Source organism: Fonsecaea erecta, assembly GCF_001651985.1.
Source record: "Fonsecaea erecta strain CBS 125763 chromosome Unknown Scaff10, whole genome shotgun sequence".
In the NCBI taxonomy this organism is placed as follows: domain Eukaryota; kingdom Fungi; phylum Ascomycota; class Eurotiomycetes; order Chaetothyriales; family Herpotrichiellaceae; genus Fonsecaea; species Fonsecaea erecta.
Genome location: NW_017387253.1, coordinates 1,191,022 through 1,207,043, shown reverse-complemented (window position 1 = coordinate 1,207,043; position 16,022 = coordinate 1,191,022). Strand labels below are relative to the sequence as shown.

General features: G+C 55.7%; 7 protein-coding genes across 7 annotated transcripts; 2 read left to right on the top strand and 5 right to left on the bottom strand.

The window, feature by feature from the left end:
- Positions 1-277: 277 nt before the first annotated feature.
- On the bottom strand, positions 278-2,401 carry AYL99_10140 (hypothetical protein; the record flags this gene model as incomplete). The annotated part of the gene is made up of 4 exons (XM_018841646.1): positions 278-1,631; positions 1,682-1,944; positions 2,019-2,128; positions 2,215-2,401. The coding sequence occupies 4 exons, from the start codon at positions 2,399-2,401 to the stop codon at positions 278-280; spliced, it is 1,914 nt and encodes a 637-aa protein (XP_018689355.1).
- A 1,038-nt stretch (positions 2,402-3,439) lies between these two features.
- AYL99_10139 (eukaryotic translation initiation factor 5A-2) lies at positions 3,440-4,172 on the bottom strand (the record flags this gene model as incomplete). The annotated part of the gene is made up of 4 exons (XM_018841645.1): positions 3,440-3,504; positions 3,562-3,694; positions 3,759-4,025; positions 4,152-4,172. 4 exons carry the CDS (start codon positions 4,170-4,172, stop codon positions 3,440-3,442), a joined length of 486 nt encoding a protein of 161 aa, XP_018689354.1.
- A 605-nt stretch (positions 4,173-4,777) lies between these two features.
- On the bottom strand, positions 4,778-6,492 carry AYL99_10138 (hypothetical protein; the record flags this gene model as incomplete). Its single annotated transcript, XM_018841644.1, has 4 exons — positions 4,778-4,955; positions 5,009-5,625; positions 5,673-6,211; positions 6,282-6,492. 4 exons carry the CDS (start codon positions 6,490-6,492, stop codon positions 4,778-4,780), a joined length of 1,545 nt encoding a protein of 514 aa, XP_018689353.1.
- Positions 6,493-7,448: 956 nt separating this feature from the next.
- Positions 7,449-8,408, top strand: AYL99_10137 (hypothetical protein; the record flags this gene model as incomplete). The annotated part of the gene is made up of 1 exon (XM_018841643.1): positions 7,449-8,408. One exon carries the CDS (start codon positions 7,449-7,451, stop codon positions 8,406-8,408), a length of 960 nt encoding a protein of 319 aa, XP_018689352.1.
- Positions 8,409-9,087: 679 nt separating this feature from the next.
- On the bottom strand, positions 9,088-11,105 carry AYL99_10136 (hypothetical protein; the record flags this gene model as incomplete). The annotated part of the gene is made up of 4 exons (XM_018841642.1): positions 9,088-9,440; positions 9,500-9,720; positions 9,838-10,661; positions 11,064-11,105. 4 exons carry the CDS (start codon positions 11,103-11,105, stop codon positions 9,088-9,090), a joined length of 1,440 nt encoding a protein of 479 aa, XP_018689351.1.
- A 589-nt stretch (positions 11,106-11,694) lies between these two features.
- Positions 11,695-12,706, bottom strand: AYL99_10135 (hypothetical protein; the record flags this gene model as incomplete). Its single annotated transcript, XM_018841641.1, has 2 exons — positions 11,695-12,450; positions 12,509-12,706. The coding sequence occupies 2 exons, from the start codon at positions 12,704-12,706 to the stop codon at positions 11,695-11,697; spliced, it is 954 nt and encodes a 317-aa protein (XP_018689350.1).
- An 874-nt stretch (positions 12,707-13,580) lies between these two features.
- Positions 13,581-16,009, top strand: AYL99_10134 (hypothetical protein; the record flags this gene model as incomplete). The annotated part of the gene is made up of 5 exons (XM_018841640.1): positions 13,581-13,600; positions 13,655-14,746; positions 14,793-15,176; positions 15,225-15,439; positions 15,585-16,009. 5 exons carry the CDS (start codon positions 13,581-13,583, stop codon positions 16,007-16,009), a joined length of 2,136 nt encoding a protein of 711 aa, XP_018689349.1.
- Positions 16,010-16,022: the final 13 nt, after the last annotated feature.

The window sequence follows — 16,022 nt, the reverse complement described above, 5'->3', positions numbered from 1 at the left end:
GGTGCGACACGGGGCAAAAGGTACAAGACACACAGCACATGCATATGCATATGTATATGTATGCTGCTGGCCGGCTTTACGGCTCAATGAAGGAAGATGGAGGGAGGCACGAACTCGAACTTGGAGGCACCCCCCGACCAACGTTGTACAAAGTACAATTGATAGGTTGACAGGCTGTACAGGTGCGCAAGCTGCTTTCACGAATGACGATAAAGCGATATATCCCCAATGTACATCCAGGAATGCATTTCTTCATGACCATCTGCCTCTGAGAGACTCAGGCTCCGAGTGATGACGAGTGAAGCATCATCTCCATGTCGACAACCCCTTCGACATCATCATCATCATTACCATCGTCGTGGTCCTCCTCCACGTCGGGTGACTGCCCAATTCCCAAGCCCTCCATCTCTCTCGCCAGTTTCCCGGGCGGGCTCGTCTCGGGGATGAAATCCATGTCTTCACCAGCAGCATCCCGGTCGTGGTCGTCGTGGTCGTCCGCGCTGTCTTCGTCTTCGCCCTGACCCTGCTCCAATTCCTCGCCAAACACCTCGGCCCTCCTCCGATCCACGAGCCACCGTTCGATTTTCTCCTCGGTCCGATTCACCGCCAGCAACAGGGCCTTGACGCTCAGACAGGCGGCCGCGGCCGCTTCTTCGTGGAACGTCTTCACGACGGCACCGTCGCCCGCCGCCGCCCGGTCGAGGTCGTCGACTTTGGGGAATCGCGGGTATCGAGACCCCGGGCGCAGCACGTCCAGACCGCGCTCGCGTTCTTCGTCCACCGTAATGGCCCGGCGCGTCGTCAGGGAGGATTGGACCTGCATGATTCGCCCGCTCAGTCGTGACTGTTCTTCTTGCTCGGCGTTCGCATTCGAGACCAGTGTTCTCGGGTGCTCGGGGACCTCGTGGAGTGGGAACATGTCGAGAATATCTTTCTCAATGGTTTGTTCTGGCGCTTGATCGGCGGGCGAGGTATGTTTGCCGGCGATCCACATTTTCTGGTACCAATCCATGTACTGGTCCAGTTGTCGGTCGGTCATGTCGAGGATGTCGTTGTCTGTCACATGGACCTCTGATCCTGGTTTCAGGAGGTCGGCGTCTTCTCCAGCTTCACCCTGCTGGTCGAACTCGGTCTTCGCTTCCAGCCAGGACGGCCAATTCATTTGCAATGTTGCTGGATCATTGGGGTCTTGTGGATAGCGCTTCACATCCGCGGAGTCGAAGGGGAAGAGAAGCTTGGTGGCAATGACGACGAGAGAGATGAGCTGGCTCTCTGGGTACGCTGTTGGCTGACGCCTTATTGGACGCGACGAGTTTGTAGCACCAGTGTAGCAGAAGTCGTACTTGGTGATGGTGTTGAGCCGACGGGCGGCGCTGTAGATCTCGAGCGGCAGAGCGAGTTGGCGGACATAGCCAAGTAGAAACAGATTTTGGTTGATCGGTGGCATCACCATCCCGAACGAGGCGTCGTACCATCGTGCACGATGATAGACAGCTTTTTGAAGGTCATCGGGCTCCAAGAGCCGTAATGTATCCAAGGCTTGGTGGTACTCTCCGGGCAGTCTGTCCTTCATATCCTGAGGGACATATCTGATAGCCCGGATGAACGGGACCTCTTCTTGAAGTATCCATCTATACGAGGCACGGGTGAGTAAACGCTCACCATTTCAAAGCGGACTTACTTCAAGACTTTGGCCAGTCTGATCGGCCTCCTTAGCATGACAATGCCCAAGTAGTTCAGGGCTATCGTGTCCACAAGCGTAGGATAGCTGTGTGCCGATTTGTCCCCTTCGCGATCACGCTCCTCACCAGCATCGAGATTGGGGTCCGTTTCGTCGCCAGAGCTTGCTGTCGCCGTTGCCTTGTCACCGGCATCTGCGAGGCTGTCGCTGAGCCGATGTTCCAGCTTCGAAAGCCACAACGTCCACAAGTCTCGGACGATTGCCTGGGTCATCGCTGTTAAAAGAAAACGCAACAAAGATGCAAATCCACAAAATAAGAGTTCATTGCGTAGCTTACCCATAACTCCGCCGGCAATCCTTTCTGATGGACCAGCGCATAGCATTGCTTCCACAGGATGAACTGCCATGCTTGGAGGAAGAGTTGATAAGCCCGGGGCCCTCGAAGCACTATTTAAGCTGGATGGTCAGCGGGCCAGAATGGGACTGAACAGTTGCATACTCCCGGTTGATGAGGTGAAGCGCCAATGACACACCTCTGGATATCTTTTGCTTCTTTTTGTCTTCCTTCTTCCTGACGATGGTGCCCTGCCGCCCGAAGTCGGCGTCGTCCTCGGCGGTCGCGAGGCCCAGACCTTGATCGTGCCCATTCGCACAGAAGATCCTGCCGTCCTCATCGTAAAACTCCGTTGAGCCACATGTCCCGCACTCTTCCCCGTCCATGTTGGCCGAGCGTCAATGACCACAATCTCGTTGACATGGCGGGTTGTGTTGAGCTCTGTGATGCCACGCCACAGCTGAGATCCTCTAGATACGAATTTGCGACTCCGGCAGGGCGTGGTTTCGAGACTCTTATCACGAGACAAGACGGGAGATCCAACGAAAGGAAAGGAGCAAACTTGGCTATAGATGCCGCTGCTTTTGGAGATACATATAATATGTTACCGGAAGTGCTTCCCCTCAGTTCGCGAGCGCAGGTTTCGGGAGAATGTGTGTCCCACTGTTTTTTTTTTGGAGGCAGACGGGCTCTCCTTACTGCACCTCTTCATCAATAGGCACTTTCACAATACACCTTGACGAAGATGGATAATGCGGACCAGTCACGGCCAGCAGCCGAGCCAACGCCTTGATGAGAACCACTGAAATATGCAGTGCAGTGAGACGCCACAAAATACACCAGGAGCCCAATGTGGCTACAAAGCTACTCAATACCACCGCTGTTCTGACAGCTTATGACTAAATACGAGGTAAGCAGCATTTATCTTCCCTACCCATATCCTAGGTTAGACCAACGGCTGCGTTCCTCAGCAATGACTTTGCAAATGGAAGTTGTCGCAGAAGAGTGGCGACAGATAGAACAAAACGCGGAGTCGTGACCAAACCAATCAACGAACAGGCATTTCGGTTCGAATCAAGGAAATCAGTGGCTGAAATATCGCTGCGTGCACTGCACACAGGAAGCAGCTCTGCTGTAGGGGTTTGGTAATTGCTCTGTTATTTGTCTAGCTACCACTTTTCAAAATGCAGAAGGATGCTGGTCCGTCGTAAAATGAAAAACAGTCGCTTTTTCAGGGCAAGCCACAGATCTATGGCCCCAGCTGCCTCCAGGGAAGTTCGTATCTTTCCGCCTACTCTGATTTTCGGCCTGTGCAAACTTGCCCAACACCAAGAACGCTGAAGTATGACCTGGGTTTCCTGATCCATAAATACATCAGTCGTGAAGAAGGGGGTCGCAGATCTGCTGGTTGACTCGAGGCCCGTTTATTTGGGGGCTTCCTTGGCATCGACAGCGGCCTCCTCGCCCATCGCAGTCAAGACAATGACGTCTATTCGAGCATTAGTGATCCGACACCAGGAGTTTTGATTTTTGGGTAGTAACTCACTGGTGTCCTTCTCTTCGGTGCGGAAGAGTTTCTCAATCTTCTCGCCAACTTCGCCCTCGGGCATCTTGACATCGTCCTTGGTGGATCCATCGTCAGACATGAGGGACAAGAAACCGTCATCAGTAATATCAAGCTGCCGTCGTCATTAGTATCCTTCTTGGCTTGCCATATATCGCCCTGAGAGCCCATTCTCTTACCAATTGGTATTCGCGACGGGTAACGTTCGGAACGTCCATGTTGTGGGTGGACGGGGAGAGATCTTCCATCTTCCGGCCGGTGAAGATGTCGAGGGCAACCAAGTGGACCTTGGCGTGACCGTGTTTGCCAGTCTTGGAGGTGGACATTTCGACAATCTTGCACGGGCGACCCTTGATAACAACGTGGCCGTTCTTTCTCAAGGCGGAACATTGCATCGGGTAGGTGGCCGAAGCGCCGGCATCGGCGGACTCAAAGGTGTGCTCATGCTGGAAGCAGGACCTGTCAGTATCTGGTGCGACGAGAGGAGGATCCCACGATCAGGTGTAAATGCGGCGACTGGTTGCGCACAGGACAAAAAGGCGGGGGGTGGGCGCTGTGAGGGAAAGACTTACCTGCGCGTCGTTGTCCGCCATGGTGAAAAGCCGAAGAAGATGTCGCTTACAAAAAAAGAGAGGAAGATATGCAGTGATGGAAAGGATGATATCAAACGGGGAGCGACAAATTCTCGAAAGAGAGGGATGGATGGGAGAAAGGAACCCAGAGCGGCCAGGCCAAGGGAAAATATCGTTTTGCAGGAAGTGGGATCGTGGACGAGGCAGAGGCAGAGGGGCAACTTGCCGCCCAATCGATAACCGGCCACTAACCGAGTTGGGGGGAAATGGTCTTGGCACGTTTGTGGGCGAAAGAGAAAGAAAACTCACAGCGAAAACGCCACTCACGCCGTGCCAGGATGAGGCGGGGGAGTCTTGACGTCAAGCCCATTTTTGGTCAGAAGGTGAGAAGACGAGACGCGACGCGTGCTCATTTCATTGGCTGTATACACAGGCGCCTTTACCTGGTGGGAGAAATGGGAGAGAAGACCTCGACCAGAGCCTTGGTAAGGGCTGGCCAAAATCACAGGGAAGGCAACTGTGCTTTAACATACAGTAGCAGTCGAGGTCTGCCCAGAGAATGCCCCTCCTCCCCTACCGACCCTGAAGAACTTATAATGCAGAGCCGCCAGACCATATCGAAAACATCATCCATTGTTCTTGGTTGGTTTAACAATCACCTGAACCCCCTTGGAATCCAGTCGGGGAAATGGAAGAAAGAAGTCGTGAGCCAACTCCACATCGCTCTTGTCGGTCTCGTACAGCTCCATTTGGAAGTATCGGAACATAGCTGCCAGGGTCAAGTACAGTTCGGCATAGGCGAGGCTGAGACATGATCAGAACAAAGCTCACGAGCTGAGGGGACAGATCAAACTCACTTAATACCCAAACAAGACCTCGTGCCCTTGCCAAATCCCACAAAATATCTGTCCAAACTGGACCCATTTTTGGCTTTTGGTGAGTCGAGCCACCGCTCCGGGACAAAGGACGTGGAGTTGGGGAAGATCTCCTCGTCATGGTTGAGAAACGGGATTGTCATCGAAATCGGTGTCCTGGCCGGAATGGTCCATTCGCCGTACTGGACGGGCTTGGCAAATAGACGGGCATTGCGTGCCGTCGTGGAATAGGACAGCCTGACAGCTTCTTTTATGCAGCCCGACAGATAAGGCAGCTTCTCTAATTCTGTCCACTCGAGCGGCTGGCTTGGGTCCAGCTCGTTGGTTTCTGGAATGGCTTCCTCGAGTTCTTTCCGCAGGCGCCCAAGGACATTTGGATCGTTCAGGATGTAGAAAGTGGCTACGCTGAGGGTCCAGCCCGTGGTGGCGAGCCCAGCGCCTATGATCAACTGTGCTTCATCCTGCAGGCGGCGGTCGGACTTCTCACTTGGAGGGAGGTCGCCTCGAAGTAGCTCAGAGAATACAGTCGGATGGTCGGACTTTTCGGCGAGGGCGTCAATCTTGCCGGCTTTCAAGTTGACGATTTGTTTGGCAAAATCCTACGAGCGTCAGCCAAGCTCTACACAGAAGCACTCTCGAGCCTCACTTGTTGCATCTTGAAAACAAGGGCATACAGTGGCTCCAACTTGACAAGCCAGGACTGTGGTAAGCAATTCAGGATCTTGGGCACCACAGGGAACTGCAGCGACATGTTGCCACTGATGCTGACCGCCCTGAAGGGGTCATGAAGAATAGGCGTCCATTCCGGCACATCGAGACTGTTATAGTCGTGAGCGAAGCAGTATTCCATGATCACATCTTCAGCCAAGGCCATATAGCCCCGACTGATGACCGCAGGCGCGCCAGATTGCTGGTACTCTCGTGCCTTTGCGAGTAAGCGGTTAAGCTTCTTGCGAATGATGACCTGCAGGTCGATGATTCTTTTTCGCGAGAAAAAAGGGTTCAGGGCATTTCGTCGGATGCGATGCAGCTCGTCTGGCGCTGTGCTGAGGACCGAATTCTCGTTTCCGAAGCGACCAGACATCCAATCGTACTTATCAACCCTGCCAGCTTTGGTGTAGATGGTTTCCCAGAAGTCTGAGTCGAGGATATGCACCTCGTCCGGGGTGATGCGAACAATGGGTCCTGTTGTCCCGCCGTGCATCAGTCAATCCAATCCATGCTCAGTTGCGCAGATCTCAGCACATCCACGCACCATACTTTTCATGCAGGGCTTTTATGTGGAAGATAAATTTCCCCTGCAAATGGACGTCGTAGTAGTACTCATGCCACTTGCTGATCGCCGCGTACTTGGGCCCTGGGAATCGAGCCAGAGGGTGGAAGTAAAGTCTGTACACGACCAGGCCGACGAGGTACGAGAGCCAGGCCAGACCCGCGATTACCAGACTCGAAGACAGATACGACATATTGCTGTGTTCGATACCCCAGCTGTCAAAGTTTACACAAAACAGGATCTCGATTTTCGACGGATGACAAGGACAGGCCACTAGGAACCGACCTGGAAACAGTAACCGGCAGGTTGGCGGTGTTGGGGGGGCGGTCAACAGCAAAAGAAAAGACACAGGCACTGTAGCTTCGAGGTTTAATACCTACGAAGCAGTGATCGATTGAGTGATTGAGTGATTGATTGATTGTCAGCACAGCGGATCCCTACAAGAGGATTCGTCCCTACCTACAGTAGGTATGTGGTATCTTCCGTCCCACGCAATGCAGTCCAGATAAACCCTCTTTGAGCCACTCACAGGTCTAGACTGCTGCACACAAGCCCCTCGAAGCCCCGGTGGTGTCGATGGAGGGGCTCGATGGCCCATTCGCGAACATCTGGCTGTCTGTCTAGACTCTTTCCCGCCTAGATGTTTCGCGTAGCGGTGGCGGCGGGGGACCCTTCACGGCCACGATCCCGTCCTTTCCGTGTCGCCCCGATTGCTGGTTGTGCGAGCCGTGCCCAATGACCAGGGGCCAACAGTTGAGCGTCACTCCTTGTGCTGCATGTGCTAGGTGCATATACGGGTGTCATCCTTTGGTGCTTTACGGGTTGTTTACTAGTGTCAAGCAGGCGTCCGTACGTGCCGACCCTCTCAAGGAGAAGAAGGGAGGTGGGTGGCCTTAGCGGTCCAGCGTGTCCGGCCAGGTTAGGCGAAGCCGTTTCTTTCTCTTCAATAACAAGGCATGGATGGAGAACCTTTCTTTCTGAGAGCATGATGGATTGATTGCACGGAAAGGATTCGAAGGGATTTATCTCCGGTTGACGTCTCCCGCCTTCCCTCCCTCCCTCTCCCTCTCTCTCTCTCTCATATCTCTTTTTTTCTTGCTTGAAGGTGTGGATTGTTTTTTCCCCACCGTGTTTTACGCGTCGCCAACGATGGTCTCCGAAGAGAATATCGGGTACATCGAGCCCGAGCGGTTTAGCGACGTCGACTCGGCGCTGGGCGACGATCTGATCTCAGAATCCGACACCGAGTCGCTCCGGTCTAGCCTGCTGCAGAGCGTGTACGAGAACGGACGCGGCTACCACAAGTACAAGGACGGGCTGTACTTCATGCCCGATGACGAACGCGAACAGGAGCGCCTGGACATGCAGCATGAGATCTTCCTACACACCATGAACAACAAACTGCTGGCGGCCCCGGTCGCCGCATCTGACGCCGCGCTGGACGTGCTCGACATCGGCACCGGCACCGGCATCTGGGCGATTCACTTTGCCGACGAGAACCCGCGGTCGACGGTGCTGGGGACGGACCTCAGCCCGATCCAGCCCTCATTTGTGCCACCGAACTGCAAGTTCGAGGTAGACGACTTCGAACAGACGTGGTGCTTCCCGCAGAAATTCGACCTCGTGCACGGCCGCATGCTCGCCGGCTCCCTGGCAGATCCCCTCAAGCTGCTACAGCAGGCGTACCAGGCGCTCAAGCCGGGGGGGTGGGTCGAGCTGCAGGACTTCGCGTTCCCCGTGCGGGCGGACGACGGGACCATGGCGGGCACGGCGTTCGAGCGGCTCAACGAGTTGCTGGTGGCGGGCCTGCACGCACTGAACCGCGACGGCGCCTGGGCCGCCCGGTACAAGGAGCTCATGGAGCGGGCGGGCTTCGCCAACGTCGTGGAGATCCGCTACAAATGGCCGCAGAATCGCTGGCCCAAAGACCCGCACCTCAAGAAGATCGGCCACTGGAACATGGTCAACACCCTCGACGGGCTGCACGCCTTCTCTGCCCGCCTGTGTACCAAGGTGCTCGGCATGGGCGTGGACGAGTTCGAGGTGCTGCTGGCCGAGTCAAGGAACGACATTCGCAACCCCAAGATCCATGCCTACTGGCCTATGTAAGTAAAGAATTGATGAATGTGGCCTGGAGATCCTTGAGTGGACGACTGACCCCTTCACGCGGATAGTTATGTTGTCTATGGACAAAAACTCTGAGAGCAGAAGAGTCGGGACTACACGGAAAAAGTGTTATGTTGTCCGTACTCATCATTTGCGGGACATGGAGAGCAAGCTCGGGCATTCCAGGGACAAGAACACTGTTCTGATTCAAGAACCATGGACTCTTGCCCGGAGTGAGTGATTGCCTCTACCTTTGACGGGTTATCTCAGTCAAGTGAGTGTCTCGTGAGACGGGTATGGCCTAAGCTCAAGGACACAGTTTGGCAAAACCGGATTGGCCCACAGTGACAAAGCTACAGGAAGTGTTTACAGTCGACCAGCTCGTGGATTGATCTCGTCGTGGCCTATTTGAATCACATCAACCGACGGGGACCACTTGTGACCACCTTCCGGGGGCATCACCGTGCTACTTCATGGGCAAGCGTCGAGAAGTTGCCCTATCGAGCAAGACGTTAACGACGAGCCACGAGACACTCGAGATGCTGGAGCCCAGCTCGACCCATGGGATGATATCCGCGTACCCAATCCGCCACCGTTACGGATCGGTTCAGCACCTATTTTTGCGCGGCAATCATACTTATTGGCTGGCTGCCTCAGGCCACACATGTACATTAATTCCTTCTTACATCCGCGAGGCCGCAGCAGGCCTATCATACCCTCCGACGGAACTCTCCTGCTGCTTCCAGCCGGCGACCAGGTCCTCGACGACGACCAGCTCGTCCTGGCCCCAGATGACGCCACCCTCGACACCATCGCTTACCCAGCCAGCGTGCGTCTTCTCGAACACGCGGTACGACGGCACACCGCAGATCCCGGCGTCGACAGCGGCTTGGGTGTTGTTGCGCAGGGCGTCCTTGACTGCCTGCGACGAGGCCTTCTTGAGCAGACCGGCCCCGTCGCAGCCCGCCGTCGTGAGGTACTCGGCCAACACCTTGTCGTCGGACACGTTGACGTCGCGCTCCCAGCAGGCTCGGACTGTTTTTGTTGGGCGTGTTAGGAGAGGGAGTGACCACACGGGGAGAGGACAAACTCACAGAGCAAGGGCGTGAGGAACGGATCCACAATGGCACAGCGCAGGGCCGTGGGCGTCCGGAGCGGGAACCGACTGGGCCAGCGGAACTGCACGGGCTTGTCGTGTGCGCCGCGCTGCTCGTTGACGCCGTTCCAGTGACGCACCCAGTCGCCCAGGTCTTTGCGCATGTAGTCGCGTTTGGCCTGCGACACGGCTTCCATGGGGACATTCGGGGCACCGACTCTATTTGTGATGTACTTGTTAGCCGACGGCGTCACCAGGTCACCCACAACTGGTGCGCGCAAACCCCCCGATTTGTTTTTTTTTTCAGTGGACATCCACAAAAAAGACAAGACTCACGCTTTGAACAGCGCGCCCAACAGAAAGGGCTTCATGACAATCTCGACGTCGGGCCCGAACTGGCGCCTCAACCGGTCCAACTGCGTCCACCCCAGAAACCCCCAGGGACTGCTGAAGTCGAACCAGAACTCGACCTTCTTCTGGCCGACGGCCGGGCCGGGCGCGCATCGGGGCTGCAGGGCCGGGAGGTTGGGCACCTGGGCGTAGTCACAGCCGCGGCGCAGGGCGAGCAGGGACGCCTCGACGAAGTGCATGCGGTCCTGGCCCCAGTACAGACGGCCCTGCTGCGCCGTGCCGTTTTCATCCACCCACTTCTCCCCCGCGACCCAGAACGCCGGCACGCCGGGGGCACCGCGCGCGATGATCTCCGCGGTCGCCGCGCGGAGGGCGTCCTGAGCGTTCTTGTCGTCAAAGACGGCCTCCGACAGGCCCGACGCGCCACTCCGCCGCGCCACGTCCAAGAGCACATCCTTACTCGTGATGTCGCGGTCGTCGACCCAGTAGGCGCGGAACAGGGCGTGCGAGAGGGCCGGACGGTCCGCGGTGGGGACGGCGTGGAGCAGACGCAGGGCCAGGACGGGACTGCGCGGGTGCACGGAGGGCCAGTTCAGCTCGACGCCGGTGCGCTGCAGGGTGCGGCGGGTCGCGCGCGCCGTCAGCCGCTTCTTGGTCGGGTTGAACACGTCCGAGGCCGAGCCGCCGGCGCCCTGGGGGGCCGCTGTCTCGCGGTAGATGGCGCCCAGGAGCACCGGCGTCCAGATCAGGTCAGCCTCGGTCCGGCGGGCGAGGGCTTCGACGCTGTTAGCTCCCCCAGGAAGAGATGACTCAAGTTAGAAACAATAGTGTCAATAATCGAGTCTCATTGCGGTGGTTGTTGTTGTTGTTGTTTCATCCAGGGAAGAGTTGAATAAGTGCAGGAATAGTAACCAACCAACGAGCGGCTGTGCCCTAGGGATCAGGGTATGGAGTGTGACTTTACCGGAGCGAGCCCATGTATGCAAACGGACATGTCACCTGGAATTGTTTTGGATCCACATCAGCACCGGAGAGAGAGGGAGAGAGATAGTTGGGTCTCGGGGAGTAGGAGTAGGAGAACCATAGCCCGAACCTGATCGAAGTGACCAACCAAGGCTGTGGAGAGGAGGGGGGCAAGGGCATGGGACGGGGAGAGTAAGATTTCTTTCTTTCAGCAACATCACCACCATTGTGAACATCACATCACATACATCGTAGTAGAACTGTAGCGTGGGCCGGGCCGCGCGAGCCATTGTGTGTTGTGTGCCGGGTTGTCACCCAGATATCAATCAATCCGTCAGTCAGAGAGAGGAAGGTGATAGGGCTGGTGTATATATATATATATATTGGCTGGGGAGTTTCGTCCACTCCCCCCCGTATATGTATGTAATAATATGTATTTGAGTGAGTGAGTGATTGATTGACGTTGGAAGAGGCCACACGCCGGACCTCGGCATTCCGCCGGTAAGAAGGACGGAAAGGAAGGAAGAAAGGATACTAGTACATACCATGATTATCTGGAGATGAGCGGGGTCCCCACACACACACACCCGCGCACACACACAGACACACACACACACAGACTTACGCTGCACTCTATATATGTATATCAAGGGCTGATTTCTGTGTGTGTGTGTGTGTGTGTGTTTGGGGGTGTTTAGAGAGAGATGAGGAATGGTCAGATGGTTGTCACGAAAAGGTAAAAGGAAAGAAAAGAAAAGAAAGGAAACAAAACACTCGCCCACTCATCATGAAGGTTATATGTATTGAGAACAGGGGAGACCTGCAGCATGTCCCTGCCCTTCCCATGCTCCTTTCGAGGCGAGGCGTTGTGCTTTGCTATCAACTGCCCGACAACGCCTTCACCTCGACCGCGACGTGTGGCATGTTCTTTGCAATCTCGGCCTTGATGCCCGCCTTGCGCCACCCGCCGAGCGTCGCCGGCAATACCTTCAGCGCAGGCTCCAGAAAGCCGTCGTGGGCCAAGCACACCAAGACATCTTCCCTCTGGCTGATCTCGTGTAGCTTGCCGATCGTCGCTTTGGCCGTATCGAGGTCCTTGTGCATGGAATACGCACCGTTCGGTCCGTGTCCGACACCCAACGTCCCTTCCCCCGTGAAGATCTTCCGGTGGTGGCAGCAGTCACCGCCCATGACCACGTACTCGTCCGACCCCGTGCGCGCCAGCCCCATGAGATGGCCCGGCATGTGTCCCGGCGCGTCGAGGAGGAGAAAGCTGCCATCACCAAAGAAGTCAAACGCCTTGGGGAACGGGCCAAACGGGATCCAGCCGTCGTCGTCGTACGACAGTTCGCGGACACTGGGATGGTCGAAAATGGAGCCGAGAAACCCAGAGTCTGGAATCGTAGGGTAGCCTGGATACGCGGCGGCCTTGGAGCCGGGGCCAACGACGACCTGGCTGCGCGGGAATTCTCCAGGGTTGCCAATGTGGTCAAAGTGAAGGTGGCTGTAGACCACATAGTCGATCGAATCGGCCGAGATGCCTGCCTCCTCGAGCAATTCGGCAGCGCTCTTGGGCACTCGAGGTTCGGTGAGGACAAATTCTTCGCGAATGCATTTCGGGTACGCGTCCAAGTCCTAGACGAAACCTTTAGCCCCTGGGTCAGCCCTCTCAGCCTGCACCCCAGAAACACACCTTGCGAATGCCCAGATCAAACATGAGACTCTTTCCACTTGCAGGGTGGTGGACGTAGAAGCTGTAGTCCGGGTACAACGTCTTCGTCGCGTGGTCTGCGCCGGCAAGGATCCATTTGTCTGGCAAGAACAGTTGCCCAGTCGGTACCAGCGACACCTGCACGATCTGCTTGGTGTGAGTTCCGTTCTCCATGACCATGATGGCGTGCAGCACGGGTTGACATACCAATTCATCCAGCAGAACGACCTTTATCGTCAGGCCTTGGTCCTGTGGCAGTCGCTCTCCACTGCGGATGTCCAGTCCACCACCTCAACCCTTCTCTTGACCCAGCTCTGACGTGCGTCGCTCTGTTGCACGGCGAGGCGAAGACATGGCGAACTGCCGGCTCGAGGAAGCGTTCGGGATCTGATCCCGAAGGTCAGCGAGACTTTCCATTAGAGATGAAGCCGCGGCTTGGACGGCACAGCCACGGAGCTCTGCAATTGGCGGACATGGCCCAGACCCCAGAGTCGAGATGTACACTTGCTCCACAACCTCCGCAATGCAATGCAATTTGACGCACGGCCAGCACGTGGAGGAGTCGTGGAGGAGTCGGAGTCGGGGGTGAAAATGTGTGGGAGAGAGAGAGTGTGTGGGTGTGAGTGTGTGGGAAGCGAGTGGGAAGCTGAAGATATCGCGGGGGAATCTTGAGCTTGGCCTGCAGGTTGCAGCATCCTCGTGATTCTACCTACCTACTCGCTACATACCCACACACACACACAGTCACCACAGTCCAGCCCAGCCCAAGTCCATGTCCATGGCTCTTTCTCTCTCAAACGACTCGAATCTGCTCTCCTTGATACACAGATACGCTCTATTGTCGCCGTGAAATAGGCTACCATTCGTTTGCATGGACCAGCTCCAAGACCTCGACTCCGGCCATGAAGCCACCTCTCCCCCTTCGAAACGACGACGAGTCGGCATGGCTTGTATTCCGTGTCGGACACGCAAGGTCAGATGTGACGGCACGCGCCCAAAATGCTCTGCTTGTTTGCGCAACTGCACCTCCTGCGCATATCAGCCGGCAAGCCAGATGGTCAACGTCTCTCGAGAGTGAGCCACACTCCAGAGTTGTCTTCCGAGCCAGCCAATCTGACGTGGTGTTAGATACATCATGAAGCTCAAACAAAGGGCAGAAGCAGCCGAACAACGCCAAGGGGCGGCCAGCTCTACCGATCCCAGTCAATCCTCGTCCAAGAGGCAACAGGACCTGCAGCGCCGTGAGCCCTCGAGGCACTCCCTGGAGCAGGCCACATCAAGTCTGTCCGAGCTCGCCTCATACGCACGTAACAATAACAACACAAGTCGAAGTCGAGACGCTCAGAACCGACACGCTGCAGAATCGATCAAGGATCCGGGCTCCAGCACTCAGCCCAATAGACCTTCCGTGCATGGCCGTCCCCAAATACTTCAGGACCTCAATGAGGACGGCATTTCAAGAAAAGACTTTTCGTCCAAAGCAGCTTCTGTCGACAGAGCAGAGAAGCCTCGAGCGTGGTCGGTGCCGCCCAGTCACGATGCCACCACAAATTTCGAAGAACCAAATCCCGATGATTTCTACGGAGACTCGTCCACTCTGTCCTTTATGCAGGCCGTGCAAACAACAATAATCTCAAACTCCTCTCCCGATTCAGTGTCCCCAGGGTCAAATTATAGAAGCGGGACCAAGCCACGCCCAGCCCGGGCGGTCTCATTCCGGCTCGGGGTCGAGAACTGCTTGCCCCAGAGATCCCTCGCCGACGACTTGGTCAGTTGCTACTTTCGCTACGTCCATATCTTATACCCCTTTTTACACCGGCCCTCCTTTGAGGCTCAGTATGAACGCACTTGGGTATCAGGCGAGCAACAAGATGATCAATGGCTGGCCATGTTGAACGTCATTTTTGCCCTGGGAATTCATTTCGCCTACGGACAGGAAGATAAATCGGCAGCGAGTGATCGGTTCTTTGGCTATGCACAGAAGCTCGTGTCGATGGAGCAGTTCGCTCACGCAAATCTGCAAACCTTACAACTTCTGTTGCTCAGCGGACTCTACTACCAATCCACCAGTCGACCGAATCAGACGTGGAACGTGATAGGGTTAGCAATCAGGATTGCTACCACCATCGGCGCCCATGTGGACCCAATGCCGTCTCAATATAACCCTCTGCAGATTGAGATACGGAGACGGTGCTGGTATGGTTGTATTGTGCTGGATTCGTGGGTATTTCAGCCGACCTTTTGGAATATTGCTAACCAATCCCAGAGTGTTGGCCCTGAACTTCGGACGTCCCACGGCCATTCCGAATACCTTTGGTGTCTCACTACCCTCAAACCTCGACGACGAGTATATCACCGAAGACGGATACCTCGAACAGCCGGAGCACGTTCGGCCCAAGACAGCCGTCTTCATCAAGTCAGTGGCCTTCTGCTCCATCATGAAGGACGTCTTGTACACGCTGTACTCACCTCTCAACAATTCCGGCCCCCAACAGAGCGGCAAAGTCTCTCCGCCTCCCGAGTTCAAGGACGCCGTCAGCCTGGACAAGAGCTTGGTTGAATGGCTTCGTGGGCTCCCGGGGTACTTGAAGGTTGGGGCCCTGGACGAGATCGAAGAATTTCGACGAACACGGAATATCCTCCTCGCTAGGTGGGCCCGGTTGATCCGAGAGACGTGGTGTGTTACTGACGTCCGCAGATTCCTGAGTCTCCGAGTCTTGATCCATAGGCCGTTCGCTTCTCTGTGGCAGCAGTCCTCTGCCGTCGCCGAGCCGACTTACCTCGCGCCCCTTGACAATTCCCTTCATGCCATGTGTGTCACAGTCTGTAAATCAGCCGCCATTCAATTGGTGGATGTCATCAGCACCAACTACTATCAAGGATTGTCAAGTGCGTGGTGGACGGACATGAACTGTAAGTCGGCCAGTGTACTTGTCACGCTACTTGTGTCTTTGCGTATTTCAGCATAACTCCTGCCCTTCTAGAAGAGAATCACTCTCAACCGACACCCCATGTTCCGGCTGCATGGGCCAAAACTGACCACGCATCCCTTGGACAGATCTATTCACGGCAGCAACCGTACTGCTAGCTATGGATTACGAATGCGAAAATCCGGAAGAGAGTGACGCCACCGAAAGTGCCTTTGAACAGTCTCTTATCATCCTGGGCGAAATGCAAGGCCGGTCGTCCATGGCATCGGCATATGTCACCATGTTGAAGAAGGCAAAGGAAGCTCAAGAAGCAGCACAGATGGCCCAGATAGGCCCGAATTCGTCGCCACGAGCACGTTCTTCGAACAATGCGCCACCCCGGAATTCTTCGTCGTCCTCTGAAATGGTGTCTACCGGAATCAACTTGGATGAATTGCTGAAAGACGACGCCAGAGTCGATGCTCCGTTCCCGTCTTGGAACATGCAGGACTTTTTCCTGGTCCCTTGGGATATGATGATGGTTGATAACCCGATGCCCACGTTCCATTCATGACAGCTACACCGAG